This window comes from Formica exsecta, unplaced genomic scaffold (genome assembly GCF_003651465.1).
Source record: "Formica exsecta isolate Colony F162 unplaced genomic scaffold, ASM365146v1 scaffold444, whole genome shotgun sequence".
In the NCBI taxonomy this organism is placed as follows: domain Eukaryota; kingdom Metazoa; phylum Arthropoda; class Insecta; order Hymenoptera; family Formicidae; genus Formica; species Formica exsecta.
In genome coordinates this window covers 477,297-498,481 of record NW_021851677.1, presented here as the reverse complement: position 1 = coordinate 498,481, position 21,185 = coordinate 477,297, and the positions used below count along the sequence as shown (strand labels likewise).

General features: G+C 34.6%; 4 protein-coding genes across 11 annotated transcripts; 2 read left to right on the top strand and 2 right to left on the bottom strand.

The window, feature by feature from the left end:
- The first annotated feature begins 146 nt into the window (after positions 1-146).
- LOC115240737 (activating signal cointegrator 1 complex subunit 3) lies at positions 147-9,044 on the top strand. Its single transcript, XM_029816082.1, has 8 exons — positions 147-534; positions 1,100-1,249; positions 1,608-1,699; positions 1,949-2,097; positions 2,185-2,427; positions 2,511-7,829; positions 7,936-8,284; positions 8,367-9,044. The coding sequence occupies exons 2-8, from the start codon at positions 1,110-1,112 to the stop codon at positions 8,453-8,455; spliced, it is 6,381 nt and encodes a 2,126-aa protein (XP_029671942.1). The 5' UTR covers positions 147-534; positions 1,100-1,109; the 3' UTR covers positions 8,456-9,044.
- Positions 9,045-9,713: 669 nt separating this feature from the next.
- Positions 9,714-12,837, bottom strand: LOC115240748 (protein MEMO1). 2 transcript variants are annotated; one of them, XM_029816101.1, is made up of 8 exons: positions 12,538-12,835; positions 12,035-12,116; positions 11,845-11,913; positions 11,358-11,470; positions 11,082-11,193; positions 10,700-10,919; positions 10,465-10,569; positions 9,714-10,360 (listed from the first exon to the last, which is right to left on the bottom strand). In XM_029816101.1, exons 1-8 carry the CDS (start codon positions 12,587-12,589, stop codon positions 10,223-10,225), a joined length of 891 nt encoding a protein of 296 aa, XP_029671961.1. In that variant the 5' UTR covers positions 12,590-12,835; the 3' UTR covers positions 9,714-10,222. The 2 variants fall into 2 exon arrangements, with proteins under 2 accessions (XP_029671961.1, XP_029671962.1); XM_029816102.1 differs by lacking the exon at positions 10,465-10,569 and having other exon boundaries at positions 12,538-12,837.
- Positions 12,838-13,120: 283 nt separating this feature from the next.
- Positions 13,121-17,735, top strand: LOC115240743 (CCR4-NOT transcription complex subunit 2). 4 transcript variants are annotated; one of them, XM_029816092.1, is made up of 9 exons: positions 13,121-13,612; positions 14,501-14,571; positions 14,646-15,145; positions 15,327-15,553; positions 16,173-16,415; positions 16,508-16,769; positions 17,088-17,195; positions 17,282-17,507; positions 17,629-17,735. In XM_029816092.1, the coding sequence occupies exons 3-8, from the start codon at positions 14,820-14,822 to the stop codon at positions 17,499-17,501; spliced, it is 1,386 nt and encodes a 461-aa protein (XP_029671952.1). In that variant the 5' UTR covers positions 13,121-13,612; positions 14,501-14,571; positions 14,646-14,819; the 3' UTR covers positions 17,502-17,507; positions 17,629-17,735. The 4 variants fall into 4 exon arrangements, with proteins under 4 accessions (XP_029671952.1, XP_029671951.1, XP_029671954.1 ...); XM_029816091.1 differs by having other exon boundaries at positions 13,121-13,734; XM_029816094.1 differs by lacking the exon at positions 13,121-13,612 and adding an exon at positions 13,748-14,126.
- On the bottom strand, positions 17,503-21,164 carry LOC115240741 (malonyl-CoA decarboxylase, mitochondrial-like). Of its 4 annotated transcripts, none has more exons than XR_003884814.1 (12): positions 20,735-21,164; positions 20,289-20,586; positions 20,205-20,210; positions 19,684-19,824; positions 19,396-19,548; positions 19,161-19,314; positions 18,909-19,048; positions 18,640-18,775; positions 18,373-18,585; positions 18,107-18,212; positions 17,821-18,024; positions 17,503-17,563 (listed from the first exon to the last, which is right to left on the bottom strand). XR_003884814.1 is itself a non-coding variant. In XM_029816088.1 (11 exons), the coding sequence occupies exons 2-11, from the start codon at positions 20,508-20,510 to the stop codon at positions 17,883-17,885; spliced, it is 1,548 nt and encodes a 515-aa protein (XP_029671948.1). In that variant the 5' UTR covers positions 20,511-20,586; positions 20,735-21,156; the 3' UTR covers positions 17,789-17,882. The 4 variants fall into 4 exon arrangements, 1 of the variants encoding a protein (XP_029671948.1); XR_003884812.1 differs by having other exon boundaries at positions 20,070-20,210; positions 20,735-21,156; XR_003884813.1 differs by having other exon boundaries at positions 17,509-17,563; positions 17,816-18,024; positions 20,070-20,210; positions 20,735-21,156.
- Positions 21,165-21,185: the final 21 nt, after the last annotated feature.

Genomic DNA, 21,185 nt, shown 5'->3' with positions numbered 1-21,185 from the left:
CTATCGTATGTCATCGATAAAAAGAGAAGAAATTATTTCCTTTGTCCTGATTGGTCAATCAAATGCTACTCCAACAATTAGATTTTTGATTGTAGCCTAGGGACATCTTTACACAAATCTAGTATTTATTTTGCTCTATGTTGACACTGCAATGAGAAAATAAATATGGCGGATTCGAATCGGTGATATCGCGTGACGCGTGACAATCACGAAAGTGCGATCAAGTGTGATCGACGGAAGTATTATCTGATATTATCGCGGTGCTATGGAAATTGCATTACGAAAAGTTAATTTTTTCTGCATTGTTTCGATAATTGACGATCACCGTTCTTGTTACTGAAATTCTTTGTCGATATGTAAATCGATCGAAATGCAATTATTATTTATAACAAATGTATTTCAATGTCCGCAAACTATATAGATTACTGAATATAGTAGTTGTCACTATTTTGACGTTTATAAGACACATATTTCTCAAGTGTCGAGGAACGACAGCTCTTCGTTAATTTAATTCATCGTTTTAGATATATATGGGTGTGTTTTTATTTAAAATATTTATTTTATTAAAATTTTACGAATGTAAAAAAGAATATCTCTTTGAAAAATTCTACTTTTTTCTGAAGTACATATTGCATTATATCACGTAATACATTGACTTTGAAAAGATTTCACATAGTATATATATATCATATATATTGAACAATTTTATGATTTTATATCTTTGCATCTTTCAAAAATATAAAATATGTTTCTAACATTATTTATTAATAATTATTTATATGTTATTTAATTACATATATTAGCTCAATTTGATATCAGACAGATAACACGTTGCAATTCTAGATTAGAATCTGATATCATCATAAGATTCAAAAGATTCGTAATAAGAATTGCAAATAATTGGAATATTAAAAAAAGTTCTGTATCTTCTTCTTATTTTGACGCAATTTTAAATTCAGATCTATGATTATAATTTGTTGTTTATCCTGTATAATTTGATATTTGATCATCTTCATAACCTACCTATAAAGTGATTGTTTTATTACAATAACCATAATATTATATTTTATATTAATATTAAATTAAATTTAACTAACAGGTAGTACACAATGGCGAAATTACCACGTATTACTAGATCCTTGCGCATGTTTACTTCTCTTGAGCGCAGAGAAGAAGCATTAGATCTGGAACCAAATGATTTAATGAGAAAAAGGCAAGAAAAGCAAGAACGAGCAAAAGAATTCAAAAGGTAAATTGAAAATTAAGAAGTAAATTCTGTATTTAAGAGAGTGTTTATAGAGAATGTTCAATTCTTTTGGGACAGTCGTGTTATATAACCATGCATTTTTTAAATTTGCATTATACAGTATACTTTCCCTTCCTTTTTTTATTTTAATTAATCTAATGTTTTAATTTAAAAAATTTTGTTAAAACAATTAGTAAAAGAAGATTTTACATTTTCTTTTTGTTATGATCATCATAAAAGCATGGTTTTACAATGCTTCTAAAAGATAATATGTATATTGTATTTAATAGAAATATAAATATAAGATACAGTGCTTAGTTTTTGCAACACCTTCATAATCTTACATATTTATATATTATAGCACTCTTGATTGGCATGACATATGCAGAAATGCATCTAAAGATTTTATGGTACATTTATCAGCATTGAGAGATATTGTGCAACAAGTTTTAGGTGAGTATTAAAGATAAAACATACTTATCTCTTATCTTTAACAGATATAATTTTCCAAATTAACTTTCGGAAATTAATGAGTCTGTTTTTTTTCTTACATATTTATATTTTTAATTGTACATTTAATATGTAATTATGGAATATGAATATGGGCAGCACATTGTATTTAATACTTAATTAAATATTAATACCTTAATACCTTAATTAAATAATACTTAATACCTTATAATTTTTATTCATTTTTTTTAGTTGGTGCTCCTTCAGATGCCATAAACGAATTCACAGTTTATGCATTACGTTTATTAATTGAAGACAAAACCTTAACGCGAGAAAAATATGATATGCTTGGGCAAAAAGTAGGACATCTGACATTTCAGTCTGTAGAAAATATGATGCAAGTATGTAATTCTATAATTTATATTGATATATGTTATGTCATTGACTATTTAATCATTTTATATCATTTGACTATTTAATTTATTCAGATAATCACAAAAATTCAGAAACAATGTTATGAGGAAGCTATAACATTGTTATCAGAATCTAAAGAAAATATGAACGCCTCCAATCCACGTTTTGGTATAAATATTCCCTATAATCAAGCAAGAGTTGTATGGCCTAATACCAATGGACTTCGCAATATGTCTACACAAGGGATAAATCCAAGTACTGATAACTTTACAATGATGATACATGACACAACATCTCCAATACAGAAGAAATCTGTAGTGAGTAAGATATGGATATGGATAAATAAATTAATCTTTAATTAATGTTTTTTCAATTTTTTTCCCTATTTTGTTGATTGCAGTTTGACAAGGCAACATTTACAAAAAGATTAAAAAACTGTTGCAAAGTTGTTGCAATGACATATCAGAATCTTGTAACGACAATAGTAGATAAGCTGAAGAATATACAAACTGAGAATATACAAACCGAATTATTTGATATGTTAGGCTATGAACATCTAGAATTTATTGAATATATTATCGAACATCGGAAAGCCATTGTATCAGCATATTCAGCATGTTTAAAAGTGTCAAAGAGACCACAAACTGTGCAAGGACCTATAATTAGTGGTCAAGTGACGGTACAATCCGAAGTGGAAAAGCAGTTATGTAAACAAGTACGTAAGGAAGAGAAAAAATTAACTAAACTGGCGAACAAACGAGAGGTCAAGTCAGAGGTTGAGGAAACTGAAACTGAATTTATTCCGACCGAACTCCGAGTTAAAAGACAAGAGGCATTGACAGCTATGCATGCACCGCTGTTTCCTAAGAAAAATACATTGAAAAAAGGTACCCAGGAACATTACCCATTTGTATTTGATTCTAAAGCTAGCGCTAATCAAATGAGCTTTATGTCGGGGCAAAAGATGATGCTAGCGGAAGATGTTAAGAAAAAGAATAATGATGTCTGTGAGGAAGTGCACATACCGGCACCAAAAAAAGAAGGTATTAACGTTAACATAGATTCCGTATCGATATCTTCTTTAGACGAAATTGGTCAAATGGCTTTTGAGGGCGTAACATCATTAAACAAAATTCAGAGTATAGTCTTTAATGCTGCATACAACACCAACGAAAATCTATTGATTTGCGCGCCGACCGGAGCTGGAAAGACAAACGTGGCAATGTTGACTGTGGTGCATCAATTGAAACAGAATATTCAAGACGGACAATTACAAAAGAGCCAATTCAAAATAATCTATATCGCGCCCATGAAAGCCTTAGCGGCGGAAATGACGGTCAATTTTAATAAAAGACTCAGTCCTATGGGCGTGTGCGTTCGCGAGTTGACCGGCGATATGCAGCTGACGAAACAGGAGATCCAACAGACTCAAATGATAGTGACCACGCCAGAAAAATGGGACGTCGTCACGAGAAAAGGTACGGGCGATATCTCCCTTACTAGTATCGTGAAATTGTTAATTATCGACGAGGTGCATTTGCTGCACGGTGACCGAGGACCTGTGGTGGAAGCACTGGTCGCGAGAACTCTGCGTCAAGTGGAGTCATCGCAGAGTATGATTAGGATAGTCGGCTTGTCCGCTACGTTGCCGAATTATGTGGATGTTGCGCGATTTCTCCGCGTCAATCCTAAAAAGGGACTATTCTACTTCGATCATCGCTTCCGACCGGTGCCGCTTAGTCAGACTTTTATCGGCGTGAAGGCCATCAAACCGCTACAACAAATGGGCGATATGGATCTCGTGTGTTACAATAACGTTGTAGAGATGGTACGTCAGGGCCATCAGGTCATGGTGTTCGTGCACGCGCGAAACGCCACCGTGAGGATGGCGAATGTTCTAAAGGATTTGGCGTTGAAGCATGACACGCTTAAATATTTTAAATCCGACTTACAAGCGAAGCACATGAACAAGGCCTTTGTCAAATCGCCTAACAAGTCTCTCGGTGAATTGTTCAATAGCGGGTTATCGATACATCACGCCGGCTTGTTGCGTTCAGATAGAAACCTGGTCGAGAAATACTTCGCTGAGGGTCTGATCAAAGTACTGGTGTGCACCGCCACGTTGGCGTGGGGTGTGAATCTGCCCGCTCACGCAGTTATCATACGAGGAACTGAGATCTACGATTCGAAACATGGTTCGTTTGTAGATCTGGGCATACTGGATGTCTTACAAATCTTCGGTCGCGCCGGTAGGCCGCAATTTGACACATCAGGTCATGCAGTCATTATCACGTCGCACAATAAATTGTCTCATTATCTGTCGCTGTTGACGAATCAAATACCGATCGAGAGCAGTTTTATCACGTATCTGGCCGATAATTTAAACGCTGAGATAGCGTTAGGCACAATATCGAATGTGCCGGAAGCGGTCGAATGGTTAAGCTACACTTATTTGTTCGTACGAATGAGATTAAACTTCCAATCATATGGCATGGTTTATAAAACTCTTGAGGACGATCCCAATCTCGAGAAGAAACGAAAAGAGCTCGTGGATAACGCCGCGAAAGCGCTGGACAAAGCACGAATGATTAGATACGATATACCCACTGGTGGTCTCAGCGCGACCAACTTAGGACGTATCGCGAGCCACTATTACCTCAAGTACGATACGATCGAGATCTTTAACGAACTTCAGAAACCTATCATGACCGAACCAGAAATTCTGGCAATGATCACGCGCGCCCAGGAATTCAACCAACTCAAGGTGCGGGAAGACGAAATGCACGAGCTGGATGAGCTGATGAAACGAGCTGAGCTTATACCACAAGGCGGCGTGGAGAATGTCCACGGCAAAGTCAATATATTGCTACAGACGTATCTATCCAAAATTCGCGTGAACACAACGTCATTGATATCTGATCAGGCATACGTCACGCAGAATACCATGCGGATAACCAGGGCATTATTCGAGATTATGCTCAGACGGAATAATTCGATAATGGCGGGACGACTGCTGGAGATGGCGAAAATGTTCGAGGCACAGCAATGGAATTTCATGACGCCGTTGCGCCAGTTTGATTGCCTGTCTATGGAGATCATCAACAAGATCGAGCAACGAGAGCTCGAGATCTATCAATTGCAGGAAATGGACGTGAAAGAAATTGGCAGTTTTTTGCGAGATCAACGGGCGGCAATACTAGTGAAAAAGTGTTGTGACGAACTGCCCGCATTGGATATGGAATACAATTTACAGCCTATTACGCGTACCATTTTGAGAATACGGCTCAAGCTGATTCCACAATTTCGTTGGAACGACAAGATTCATGGAAAAAGCTCGCAGGCTTTCTGGATTTGGATCGAGGATCCGGATAGTAACTTTATTTATCATCATGAGTACTTTATATTGACGAAGAAAATGGCTTGCCAGTATCTCGAACAGGAACTCGTGATCACTATACCGTTGTCCGAGCCGCTGCCGACCCAATATCTCGTAAAAGCCACCAGTGATCATTGGCTCAATTGCGAAAATGTAATTTCGTTGTCCTTTCGAGATCTTATCTTGCCGGAGACTCATCCGCCGCACACAGATCTATTGGAGTTACAACCGTTATCAATAACCGCTTTGAAGGATCCAGTCTTCGAGAGTCTGTACAACTTTTCTCACTTCAATCCCATACAAACACAGATTTTTCATTGCCTGTATCATACCGACAACAATGTTTTACTCGGTGCGCCGACAGGTTCGGGGAAAACAATCGCGGCGGAGATTGCCATGTTCCGTGTCTTCAAACAATATCCCGATCAGAAAGTCGTTTACATAGCGCCCTTGAAAGCTCTGGTTAGGGAACGCATAAACGATTGGAAGATACGACTGGAAGAACGTCTAGGAAAAAGAGTGGTGGAATTGACCGGAGACGTGTCCCCCGACATTAAAATCATAGCCAGCGCGAATGTGATTGTCACGACGCCCGAGAAGTGGGACGGTATCAGTCGAAGCTGGCAGACACGAAGTTACGTAAAGAAAGTGGCGCTCATAGTGATTGACGAGATACACTTGCTGGGTGAAGATCGTGGACCAGTGCTTGAAGTGATCATTTCTCGAACCAACTTTATATCGTCGCACACGCACAAAAAGGTCCGAATCGTCGGGCTTTCAACTGCATTGGCCAACGCGATAGACCTGGCCAATTGGCTCGGCATTGATGAAATGGGTCTCTACAATTTCCGGCCATCCGTGAGACCCGTGCCGCTAGAAGTTCACATTAGCGGATTTCCCGGCAAACATTATTGTCCGCGAATGGCGACCATGAATAGACCGACTTTTCAGGCGATTAGACAACATGCGCCTACCAGTCCCTCCCTCGTATTCGTGTCTTCTCGCAGACAGACACGTTTGACCGCCCTGGATCTAATTGCTTATCTCGCAGTGGAGGATAAGCCCAAGCAATGGTTACATATGCCAGAGGATCAGATGAGCGACATTCTGGAGAATATAAAAGACTCGAATCTGAAGTTGATGCTCGCCTTTGGAATCGGTCTTCATCATGCCGGTCTCCAAGAGAGGGACAGAAGAACTGTGGAGGAATTATTTGTCAATAATAAGATACAGGTACTAATCACTACGGCAACTTTGGCTTGGGGCGTTAATTTCCCTGCTCATCTGGTAGTAATAAAAGGCACAGAATATTACGATGGCAAGCTGAAGCGTTACGTGGATATGCCAATAACAGATGTTCTGCAAATGATGGGACGCGCTGGCAGACCGCAATTCGATAACTCCGGCGTGGCGGTCGTTCTCGTGCACGATTTAAAAAAGAGTTTCTACAAAAAATTCTTGTACGAACCGTTTCCCGTGGAATCTAGTCTAATGGGAGTATTGCCCGATCATATTAATGCCGAAATCGTCGCCGGTACTATCAAAACGAAACAAGAATTTCTTGATTATTTAACATGGACATACTATTTCCGAAGATTGATGAAGAATCCGAAATATTACGACCTGGATTTTTTGGAACCTAATTATATTAATGAGTATCTTTCAATATTGGTGGAGACGACCATAAAGTCATTAATTGATTCACATTGTATTGATTACGATGAGGACGAGCAGGCTTTAATTTCGCTGCCAATGGGAAAGATAGCATCGTTTTATTATTTATCGCACAATACAATGTCAATATTTACGCAATCGCTAGAAGAAAATTTGACAGTGGATCAATATCTATATATACTTTGCAACTCGTACGAATATAACGAATTGCCTGTGAGACATAACGAGGAATTATTAAATGAGGAATTAGCGAAACTGTGCCGTTATTCCGTGGATCAGTATAGCTACGATTCACCGCACACAAAAGCGTTTCTTTTGTTGCAAGCGCACTTCTCAAGGCTGCCATTACCGTGCACCGATTATAACACTGATCTGAAATCAGTGCTCGATCAAGCAATCAGGATAATACAGGCAATGATCGACACGGTCGCAGAACGTGGCTGGTTAACGAGTACGCTGAGGATAATGCAATTGTTTCAAATGATCGTTCAGGCACGATGGATGGACGAATCCGCAATCACAACATTACCGCATATAAAAAAGCAAGACTTGCATTTGTTTTCATCATTATCAATGGCTCTCCCGGTGTTGTGTTTTAACACGCGCGACAATTATAAGAAACTCGCAAAGATTTTGTGCAGAGACTATTTAGAGGAACAAATACGCGAGGTAATAAAATTCGTTATAAAAAGATATCAATTTCCTTACTGTCTATATTATAAAAAAAGTATTATTATATTACAAAATGTCAATATCATGCGTTTTTGTTTCCTAGATACATGAAGTAATTAGAGATATGCCAATAATATCTGTTGATTTAATGCTGGAGAGTTCATGGAGTATCGACGCTGAAAAAAAGAAGATAACATTGAAGCCCAATAATGTCGATTCTATGATTGTTCGACGGAATGAAGAATATACGTTAATCGTTGGGTTGAAAAGATTAAATGCTTCCAAAAATTTGAAAGCACATTGTCCAATGTTTTTAAAGGGAAAGGATGAAAGTTGGTTTTTGGTATTAGGCGATATTCAGAACAAAGAATTGTGGGCTCTAAAAAGAGTATCTGGAATAAATAGTCAGCAAAGATATCACCAATTGCAGTTTACTGCACCTAATAGCTTGGGTAAATTGTTGGGTATATTTGTAATTCCATATTTTTTTTCTCGAATTTTTTAAAATAAAAAATTGACAATTTTTTTTTTCAGGAAAAACGAAACTAACATTCTACTTGATTTCTGATTGCTACATAGGATTGGATCAGCAATACGATATTTATTTAAACGTAACATGCTAAAAATTGAACAATAATCGAACACCTAAGACTGAACAAAACACGGGTGATATTGTGTTCAATTATTGCAAATCTTTTTATATTGATAATATAAGAGATAGAGCATGAAGAAAAAAAGTTAAAACTTTGTTAACATGTACATTGAAATGATGTCAGAAAAGTGAGCTGTAGGTATGTGCAAATATAATTAGGGCATATGTATCGCAAGTTGTGTATTTAGAAACACTTGTATATTTTTCCTTGCATATTTTTATTACACGTCTATGAAACAATATATAGGTATAGATTATACTCTACTTTTTTTTTCATACAAATATAAACCTTATTACCTCAGTATATAAAGATAGAAAAAGCAACATGTGCAGGATCAGTTGTACAATTCCATCTTCTTTTTTCTTTTTTTTTTTTTTTTGCGTTACGAACGAGCTACTTTACTGCGAAATGTAAATCAATTACTATATACTATATGTTTTAATTTATGTTCGAAATAGAATTCTGTATCATGGACCATATACAATTTTGAAAAGTAATATATTGTTTGATGCAGAAGTTTGCAAGTAATGTAGAAAAAAATAAATCCACATTATGAGTTTGAAGACTCATGCGTATACATTTCAGTTATATGTACTGACCCCATTTCTCAGACTCACATCATATTACAATAATACAATACATTATTCAATTTAATCTCCTATGCTTAGGTAACAATAGATTATAGAATAGGAAGGATATGAGATCATTCCATTGCTTTGTATAAAAAGAAAAAAAGAGAAGATAAATATATATTTTAAGTCATAACTCTTGTATTGATATACCGATATTACAATACAAATTGATACAAGTTGTTCATGCTAAGGGCACAAAAGAGACTTTACAAAATATTCACGAATTTATTAGTAATTTAACACAATTTAAGACTTTACAGTGAAATAAAATATGCAAGCAATCCTTATTTGATACATGACATAAACTTGGTTTGATTGAGAAAACTAAATTATTACTTTAAAAAATAACATTACTTTAATACTCTTTAATATATATATAAAAATCCAATAATAATATATCTATGCATAATCAATTTAAATTAATCCACAACCTAAAAAAAAAAATCATTTATTTTAAAAATTATACTATTTTGTATTATAGAGTGTGTCTAGACAGAAAATCATAAAACATATTATTTTTAAAGCATATGGATTATTTAAATTATAAATTTACATAAGAAATTAACAATTTTGATTTATCTCTAATTATAATTTTGTTTATAAATAACAACAATATCCTCTTTTGTGCCGATAGTTTGAAATTTTCTCTTTCAAATGCGTGCACATGAGAAACACATTTTATTACTATACATCTACCATATATGTAGCTGTCAATAACCAAAGCAAAGAAATATTTAAGCTCCTTCCTATATATTGAAATCTGGAAGTACTGAATATTTCTTGTAAGTAATAAACCGAAATGCATTTATACAAATGGTTTCGATAATGGTACACTTTCCATCTGTTACATATAACGCGAGAATTAACACTTGCCCCGACACCGGTTGTGTAATAGCCACATAATACAAATAATGTTACAAATTACAGCAGAATGTTAACTTCAGTGTTCCCTTATCTTCCTTCTGCATTACAAAATCTCTCAACATTCTGTGTGCCTCTAATCTTGTTGAATAATTTATAGAACCTTGTGTCATGCCAACCCACTTTAAGAAAATGTTTATATTCAGGCTGGTCAATGACCATATGCTCAAATTGTATATTTTTATCACTCAAGAACTAGGGAAGCACTAGCATAACTGACAGAACTATCATTCATATTGTTACATTGACTACTTTGAGCATATTTCAAAAATTTCAAATTCATTCTTTGACCATTTGTATTTCCCTTGAGACTATGAATGGCCTGCAAAAAAATACATATATATATATATATATGTACAATATTGTTTAGAAAAATTAAACATATTAGAATTTTTATATAGATGTCTGCATGTACAATGTTTGTACCTGCAATAAAACACCAATCGGATGACGGCCGCAAATAGTATTACCATATTTCTTAAGATATTCAGTGAACATTGCAGGATTCAAAGTTTCTATAATGTCCATACCCTGACAAACACATGCATGCATTTAATAAAGACACATGGAATAAAAAAAATCTTCAATATTCTTGAATTATAATAAAAAAAGGAATTGTGTCTGCTCCTCTCCTCCCCAAAAATATATTTAAAAATATTACCATTTTATCAAGGTTTTGAATAGATCTGTGTATAGGCCCACATGATCTATCGTAGTAAGTATAGCGAAAACGTTGTCCCCAATGGCAGAAATCAGAGGAGATGACAAATAATGTTTGCGGATCAGCCATATAGGGTGCTAACAGTCTCCCGTAAAGCGCTTCTCTATCAGGACTTAAGGATCCCACCAAAATTGGGATTATGGTAAATGAATCCTTAAATCTGTGTACACATATAAAATGTCCATATGAGTAGTATACTTATTTTTATTCATAATAAAATAAAAATATTGTATAACTCTCACTTACTCTGCGTTATTTCTCATCAATATAATTTTCCATATTCCGATTATATAATCGGGAATTAATTTATTTCTAAACGTACCCTTCCATAATTTTGGCGATGAACGGCAACTGCATCTCAATGCTATGCTCTTCTTCATCTGTGTTCAGATCCATGCATTCGAAATGACCGGTTTCTTCAAGTTCTCTTCTCACTGTTAAATATACACATGTTAACCTTTTTTAAGCAGTTATATAAGAAGCGTTTACACATAATGTGGTTAATATTTTTATATCTGTCACATGAGAGCTAAACATATATCTTGCTTTAATAAGCAACATTGATGCAGAAATAAAAATGAAATCTGCATATATGCACCTTGTTGATCAATATGTAGATCATATAACGGTGTTCGGTAAATGGAAGTCGAAGATAGGGCACAGCCTGGTAATCTCACATGATGAGAAGGCCCTAGAATAAATATCCTACGGCTGCATAACAGCACGTTGCACGTTTCATTTGACTGAGAAATTTGAAAAATTACAAACTATACAAATATAAAACTATACAACTATACAAATTACAAACTATATATTATAAGGGCTATATTATGGCCATATATTATGAAAATTTACATTAAAAATGCAGCATAATCAATTTCTTTATTGACCTACTGTAATTAATCTAAAGAAAATCTTCGATATTTTGCATAAAAAAAAACATTACTACAAAAATACTATATAAATAATAAAGACAATGTTATATTATAAGGCCACAAGGCTTAAATGTTTTTCCCATATATTTATAAACAGTAATAAATTGTTCGTAAATTACTAGAATAATTTAGTTAACATAATGTACTTACACAACTACAGGACTAATTTGCCGGTAAGCAAAACCAGCACATGCCCCGCAATAACTATACCCTGCATGCCTGCAAAAAATTAATTATATGATTATATTATATATATATATATACATTTGTATATTTGTACTAATATATGTATATATCTCGAGAAGTTTTAAAAATATATATTTTGTAAATGATTACTAACGGGGCGATGACTGCTCTCGCAGGTCCATGAGATAAGTCAGCTGCACCCAACCAACCTTCTAATTGTTTACTTAACTCTGGACCTATAGTAAGAGTTATAAGAGTTATAATTTTAATATTACATAAATATAACAGAAATTTTTGTTGTGAACACATACCAATACAAAGAAATCTTTAAACAAAGATGTATATATTTTTATGTGTATTGCATAGAACAAAATATATATATATATTTTTTTTTTTTTTGCAATATATGTGATATATCGCATTTCCATAGATTTTCATCAGATCCAATTTTAACTTCTTTGGATGACAAGTATATTCTATTATTAGTAATCTATTTTTATTTTGCATGATAAATTAATAAATTATTTAAAATTTCAGTCTGCAATATTAACATTTTTTGCAAATCTATCCATCGATATTTTATCAAATAAACAAAGTTATCGACGTGTACGAACAATAAGCGAAAAGTGAAATGCATTTTTCATAAGAGTTTCTTACCATTGTCCGAGTACCAACTACCAGCGTGAGAGGCTCGCCTAATTAATGCCATTTCTGGACCGAACGCGCTTGTCTTTTTCCTGGAGCGTGTCTTTTTCTTGGAGCTTAACGCTTAACGGCACTTCATCTAATGTGAATGAAACCTCGGCAAGATCAGGCGTGATAAAAGTGGCTTATATCTTAGCCCAGAGAGTGTAAAATGTTTATAAAACGCTATCACAAAACCTTGGCTATTGTCCTTCCATAGATTATTCAGTGAATATTCAAGTTGATCCGATACGCGTCGACTTGAAAACAAAGAAGTGCAACATGGCAGATTCGTAATCTCTCCTCGGATCGGGATTCGCGATGCGGATGTGCCTTTAATTCACGCTCGAGTTCAATTCACGTTCCGTTTGACATTACGGAAGCTTGGAAGTGTTTGATCGACCAATCGGAGCATAGAAGTTTTTGCCCCTTTCGTTTTGATTGGTCAATCAGACAAGACGAAACTTTGGTAGCGTTAAACGGAACGCACCTACGGTCCGAGAAAATACCCTAGACTCGCGCGACGAGGAGTCGCGCATCATTAGTCAAGTTCGAGACTGTTGCGTTTTCGCCGAGGCGACGACGTACTCGACGATATTTCTACGATGCGAGATACACGATCGAGGCGGAAATATCACTCGGAGATTTATTACGCGCGATGTCAGCCGCATACGAAATTCGTTGACCAATTCGATGCGCATCTCGGGTAGTTGGTTCGAATAGCGACGTAGAAATTGTTAATATGGCAGATGTTCGTGCCTCTAGTGTTGTTTAAGTTCGTGAAACTACGAGTGACAAAACAGTAGGTCCTGTTAACTGAAGGGCACTGTGATGTGTATGAAATCCTGATCGCCGCGTGCCCCGACGTCCACGTGCGTGTTCGCAGTTTAACGCGCGCGCGAGACAAAGTGACAGTTTTGGCCGTTTGTGTTCTCGGAATCGCGCGAAGACCCCTCGCCGAGAGTCCACCGAGACACCACCATCACCGCCACCGCCAGAACCTCGCGACCGAGAGAATCAACATCGACGACGATTTTCCTTTTCGCGTGTGTGTGTATTTTTTCTTTTTTTTTTTTTTCCCCCTTAACATTCATCTACTCTGTCCATTCGTCGCGAGCACGATGGGACTCGTCGCGTCGTGATACGCAGCTGGTGGCTATCTCGTCCCAGGTAGTATCGCGGCGCACCGCACTTTTTCCTTACGCTATTTTTTGACGTCTTACACGCCACTTTATAACCTTTTGTCCCTTTTGTGCTTATCTATCCGTTCCGATAGTGTCAACAATATCGTTGATCGGTCCGTGTTTACTTACTGCTACGCGCGACGATTCGCGCTTTTATTCGCGGACGGATCTTAGGTGGCTCTCTGTTACGGTTTTTGAGAGAAATGCGCGGAAAATAAGTACACCAAGTGCACTATTATCGTATATGCTATCTTTACAAGATAGAATTGGCGTTAATGAGAAACAAAACCTACATACATGTCTCTGATATCGAACTTATGAATCCTATGATCTTTTTTTAACATGTGCCATAAAAAACATGGGGCCCAATTAGATTTGGTATTGTTGAATGTGTGTCAAGATTTTAGATAAAAACTTTAGAATTTAGAGTCAGATTAGAATTTTCCGTTTTAGAGACTTTAGTGTGACTCTTGTTAAAGTATAAATTTCCACTTGACATAAAATAACATACATATGTAAAAGGCATTTGCTGTACTTATTACAGTTATAGTGAGTTTACAAGAATCTGTTTACAGCAGAACTGATATATATTTAATAGATAAATTGATATATATTCGAATTTTTTTTTATGAATTATATATGACCCTTGGAATTCTTTTCGTAGATATATATTTAATCTTGTTAGGTGTAGGAAGTATATATTTATATATAAAGTGTTATGCTTTTTGTAATAATATTGTTTGTTGTTATAGGTTTGTGCATTCTCATCTCTGTGCTGTTTTTTAATGTAACTATCACTGAGGGGCTGTAACAAGAAGTGGAGGTAAAATAATAATGTACATTTTGATAGCGGCTTAATTATCGATGAAAAATTAATTGCGATCCCTCTTGTTTCAGGTCACAAATTTTTGTCATGGATCATTGGCGATCCGATGAAATCAAAGTGTCTTTGAGTGTTGTATTAGAAAAAGAAAAGTGGATGTGCTAACCAAGTTTTACGAAACGAGAGTGATTGGTGGTGTGCCTGTTTTCGGGCAAAAACATTCTTATTAACTGTAGTGCCATTGGGCTATGGCCAATCTGAACTTTGAACAACCACCACGCAGTATTGCGAACGCAAGTCTCACTTCACGCGCAGCTGGCGGCGGGGGGGGTTTAAACGCATCGACCCTCGCGGGTCATGTCACGCCTACCTCGGGCATGTTCTCAGGTTCGTCTGCAAGCACCTCGAGTACAGCCAATTCAGCGGTAGTCGCCACTAACGTTTATCCCGGAGCATCGGGCTCTGGCGGCGGACAGAATAGCCACCAGCAACAGCAGCAACTCTCTCCTATGGGCAGTAGAGGACTGTTTGGGCAGAGAGCTTTTACCGATAGACGTACGATGCCTGCTCTTGGGTTAGTTCTCTTTTTCATTAACATAATCTTTGTTATGACATCTGCATCTGTTTTTGATATCACACCATTGTGAGTAAATTAGACTATAATCGAGCGTAATAATGTAAAGCCCATAGCTTTTTTCTTTTGTCCTTTTTTTTTCTCTTTTTTTTCTCTGCCATCATTTCCATCTATATTGCAGAGCTTCAAATCCGATGGGTAGTATGGGCAGTTTTGGAATACCTCCAAGTCGTAATTACGGATCTCAAGGTGCGGTTAACAATTTCCACTCTGTTTTTGGGAGTGGAGGTGGTGGAGATACAAATACTCCCCCTCTATTAGATCTCTCGGAGTTTCCCTCCCTAACAAATAGAGGTCAAGGTGATTCTATGCCGCAACCTAGTCCAATGCCAGGGAAACAGCCTTATGGTTAGTGCCAAGAAGAATGCAAAAATACAAGAGCAAATATATTTTCACTGTAAAACAATCATTTATATTACTTGGGTTGTTTATGTCAAAACCAGAATTTAATATTTAGGCAGGTAAAAAGACAAAATTATGACCAGTAAAGAACATTTTTCTTTTTTAATGTAATCTTCATTTACATCACAACATTTTTGCTATCCACGTACCAATTCTACCGGTATTAATGCATTGATACGTCGATGCAAAAATGCTGTGATGTAAATGCAGATTATGTTGAAAAATAAATGTTCTTTACTGGATATAATTTTGTCTTTTTACCTATCTAAAAATTAAATTCTGGTTTTGATGTAAACGATCCAAATACAATGCACCTGCTGGTTTGAGTATTAATCTTCTTTTCTTTTTTTCAAGCAGAAAGACTTTTATGTGATTTTATAAAAGCTTATTATATTTTATATTTTATCATGTGTGAAATTATATAACCACACTTGGTATTGAAATATTTAAATTTTAGAACAATAGAACGCGATTCATGTGTATATGCGGAATTTACATATGCTTAGCATAGATGTAAGCAGTTTATATTGCTAATGTAATTATTCAATGTAATTGTATGTTACAGTTGGGATGGTCAAGCAACCGACATCCGAATCGAGCGAATTTACTATGAGCTCGGAAGATTTTCCTGCATTACCAGGAACACAGAATCGAGAGGGCCCGTCACCTGGTGGCAGTGTGTCTGGTGATAAAAATATACCTGTAGGGCTGGGTCCGGAGATTGGACAGGACGTGCTGCAGGCCAACAGAGCTCCTGGATCTGAAAAATCTCAGTCTTCTAAAAGAGGCATTCAAACATCGCCTGATGGTAATTAAAGATTCGTTGGACCTACATCTTAAACGAAAGATTACTTAGCTACGTTTTGCATTAATGTTTAATCTTACAATTGTTGCATGCAGGCAAGGTGACAAACATACCCGCAAGTATGGTGAAGGATCAGTTCGGTATGGTTGGGCTTTTGACGTTTATTAGAGCGGCGGAGACGGATCCAAACCTAGTGTCACTGGCGTTAGGTCAAGATCTTACCGCGTTAGGATTGAATTTGAATTCGCCGGAAAATCTTTATCAGAACTTTGGTGGTCCCTGGGCGGAAACACCTTGTAGGCCACAAGATATAGATTTTCACGTACCACCGGAATATCTTATAAATGCCGCGATCAGGTATTGATTTGTTATTATATATATCGATATGCATTTTGATCCATTAATCCATATATTATTGTGCTGTCTGCATGATTATAATTAAAACATATAAATATTAAGTATCTATTAACTGCATATATCATAAAAATAATTGAGAAAATGCTGTTTTAGATTTAAATATATTAATAAAAAAAAAAATAGGTGGAAATATTATTATTGGTACTTGAAATATCAATACAAAATATGAAACAAAAGTAAAATGGATATAATATTGAAATTTGCATTGAAATAAATAATTATTTTACCAACAAAATTAAAGTTTACATATTGTTTCAGGGATAAGCTAGCACCAGTTAAACTAAATCGATATAAAGATGATCTACTGTTTTATATGTTTTATACAAATGTTGGGGATGTATTGCAATTAGCCGCGGCGGCAGAATTGTAAGTATAATTGATTTTCATACTCGAAAATATTTTCGTAAGCATATAATTCCATATTCATACAATTCCATATGTATGATACAAAGGTACAGCAGAGAATGGCGATATCATATGGAAGAAAAGGTTTGGATAACGCAGGCACCAGGTTTGGGAATTGTAGAAAAGACGTCGACATATGAACGTGGTACTTATTATTATTTTGATGCGCAAAACTGGAGAAAGGTAGCTAAGGAATTCCATTTGGATTACACAAAACTAGAAAGTAGACCTCATCTTCCCGCGAACTTTCACCAAACTCAGCCTTGACTACAGGAATGATATCAACACCATGGCATTTTTTAATTGTCTCCCCATGTTCTATAATTATTCTGTAAAAAAAAAACAATAGAAAATTTTTTGAATTATAATCGAAATTTTATATTATTTGTTCTAGACTTGTCTGCAGACCATTGTGCTGTCTTTAAGCTGGAAACGAATCAGCTATTGTATAAATGAACAAATTTAATAATCTTTAATAAAAACATAAAATTTGAAGAGTAATAAAGAGAATTTTTTTATCAATAACTTAATCACCTCCACCTCACTACCAGTTATAATTCATTATCATCAGTGTTTATTACCTTACCACATCATTCGTTCGCTCCTAGACATGGTCGTAGACATTTATTATATTTCTTCATGATTCTTTCATATTATATCATAGCTTATATTGTAAGTAAGTCTTAATTTTTCCGCTTGTGTAGTGATATTAATTATACTTTCTGAAGCATTTATAACAAAATGTTCAATGTAATTCCGACTGTTTTTCTCACACTCTTCTAAGAAATATCTAGAGAGGAATGAAGTAATAATGAAATTATATAATACTTTTAATCTTTTTTAAAAACTAAAGTTAATCTTCAAATGTATACCTATAGTTAACCATTATGCCGCAACTATTTGCTACTCCACGTGGTGAAGGATCAGCCATCCAGTTTATTCGCCACATCACAGCTCCATTACGCAAATGAAAATTAGCTGCAAAACAAAACATACATTATTAAGAAAAAAATTATATTTTTTTTGCATACAATTGATCATTTACTATTCATAATACTTTTTATTTGAAAAATATGCATAATTTGTGTACTTATAATTGATTATGAAAGAAGAAAAAAGAGTAACATATAGAACATACCAACATTATTTAAAGCATAGCCACGTCGTTTTTCCTTATATAAATACCATGTGCATGCTCGAAGTAGTGGTTCTTTTAAAAATTCTGACAATTCTTTATCATTCGTCCATAATGAAGTGCTCAAGATCTTTTTCAAGGTCAATACTACGTCTTTTGTTTTTAAAATATTTTTTATAATTTCATATTCTTTCATAGTAAATATGAATGCTACATCTGTAGGACAAATATATTTATACATTATTTTTATTTTTTTAAATAGTTATTTACCTTGTTTTAATTTGTCGAATAACCAAGTTTTAAAGTTTGGTATTGGTGATAAACTCGACAATTGCTGCACAGCTGGAAATTCAGTTGTAATCTCACTAGCTACTTCTTTTATTAGATAATTACCGAGCTCAATGCCCTACATAAAAATACTCCTTTAGCTATATATAATTTTTTACTTATACAGTACAAAGTTATAATTTATATATGTATAACTTCTGTTAATTTGTGATATTCTAAACCAATTAAAACTTTTATTATAAGTCAACTACCTGCAATCCTTTTTGTGTAGATGCTATAGAATAAAATATTGCTGCTTTTATTTTCGATTTATCTTCCTCTAAAAATGTTATATGTTTTTTTGCATTTCCTAGGATTCTGGATTCAGCTTTCTCAATACCCTTCACAGTATCTATGAATTAAAGATATATAAAGATTACTCTTTCTCTCTAGCTCTGCTATTCTTTTCACCCTATAAAACAATTTATATTAAAAATCGGAAAACAAATTTCTTTATATTTAACCTGGAATAATGTCACATAATGCTGTATGCAATACAACAATGGGTTCTCTTGGCATAGATGGATGCGTAAACATGTAACATCTTCTATATGGGCCAACTCTGCGTTTCAAGTCCAACCAGTTTCTTATAGGATGTATAGCTTCATAATCAGAGACCTTTAAATTTGCAAATAAAGAATCAGAGATGTAAAAATTGAAAATGAACATTAATGAAGTAAATATAGAAGTTATTGTTACCTTTTGTAATATATCACATGCACTTTCCCAAGTTATTCTCTCCATGTGCAAGAAACCTATTGAAAACCAGAGCAAAAGCAAATCTCGCAAAGTATGATTTAGCTGCTGTATTATTATACTTTCATCTGTATCTTTTGCCTCTGACATTAGTTCCTAATAAAAATATCTCAATGGAAATAAAAATCTAGCTTGACATGACAAAGATTTTTCTTTTATAAGAACTGAATTGTAACACTGTCACTTGCAAACAAATTATTTATAACATAAATTTTTTTGATATTTATTTACCAAAACATCAGTTCTTAAATCAACTAAAAATTTCACACCATGCTGCAATCTTCCTATAATAAAAAATAACCAATGATACGCAGGTGTAAGAACATTCTTCAGAGTTCTCTCATGGACGATCATTTGCCTCTCGTTTTCAGGCTGAAACAAAATTAAAATATTAGTATCTTGCTACTTTGTAATCATGACTATATTTTCTAAGAGATAATGTATAATAAATCTATGTATAACTTTTCACAAAATATTAGTATATAAAAGAAATATATTTAATATATACCAAATACACATTTGATATCAACACATCATATCACAGTTTGAAATAAGATTTAATATATTTTGAATGTAATTTGATCAAGATATCACATACAACTCATACAATAATATACCTCTGTACAAACTAATTTCTTTGCCACTTGGCATATATCGTTATGTTGCACAGCATATTGTAAAGCCAATGTGTGTAAAATTTGTTGGCGATTCTCTTTGTTGCTTTCAGTATATCTGACACATAGTGCACGTACCTTGTTCTGCAAATATTTTTCAATATAAAAACTTCTAATAGAATAAATTACATTTTATACCATAGAATTAGGAATTATAACAACCTCTATAATCCAGTTGCTGATATTGGTGTTTTTAAGTTTAAAAATTTCCTGCAGTTCTTCGTCCACAGACAATGTACTGTTCGTTTTGACATGTAATGGAGTGGATAATCTTATACATTGATGTTTAATATTTCGCTTCAATGTATCAGCAAAATTTACTTTTGTCGTGAGCCCGTAATGTCGGATAATCGGCAGAAACTCGGGGAAAAGCTTTCTCAACATCGTAATCTTTTTTCTATGGAGTTTAGTTTGTTTGCAATTCGATATCCAGCTTTTTGAAACAGCGTCAACTGATCTTCTATAGGGAATATAAACAAAAAATATTTTAAGTTTTAACTAAATCATTCTTCTTATTAAATTATTCTTCTATCGTAATGATACGAAGGGTAATTATAATTTTAAATTAGATTCTAATGAGAAATGAATTAAACTTTAAGGATAGGTACTTTATTTTCAACAGGTGTCACGTGTCACATATCAGCTGCTTCAGTGATCAGCTGTTACCAAACTTTTGCGCTGTCTAGATAAAAGCATAATCATTTATTATCTACTTTAGATAAGATTATTGTCTAGGAAAATGTTGAGATATCAATTGTTTATTATCAAATGTTTTAATCAATTGTTGTATTAACAAATGTTTTAATCAGAAAGAAGCCTGAGAGGGGTCACACCGACATTTTCCATAAGATGTTTTTTCTAGCTGGTAAAGTAGCGTCAATTAGATCCATTTTAGAACATGGCCAGATTCATTTTTCGGCGTCAAATAAAACTGATTGATGCATATGCGTGCTATAGATCCATAATTGTGGATTAAAATTGCGGAGAAATATTATGGATTTATTAAATGTTTTATTAACTGCGCGTGATGTTTTGTCATTCTAGTATACTACAGTGATA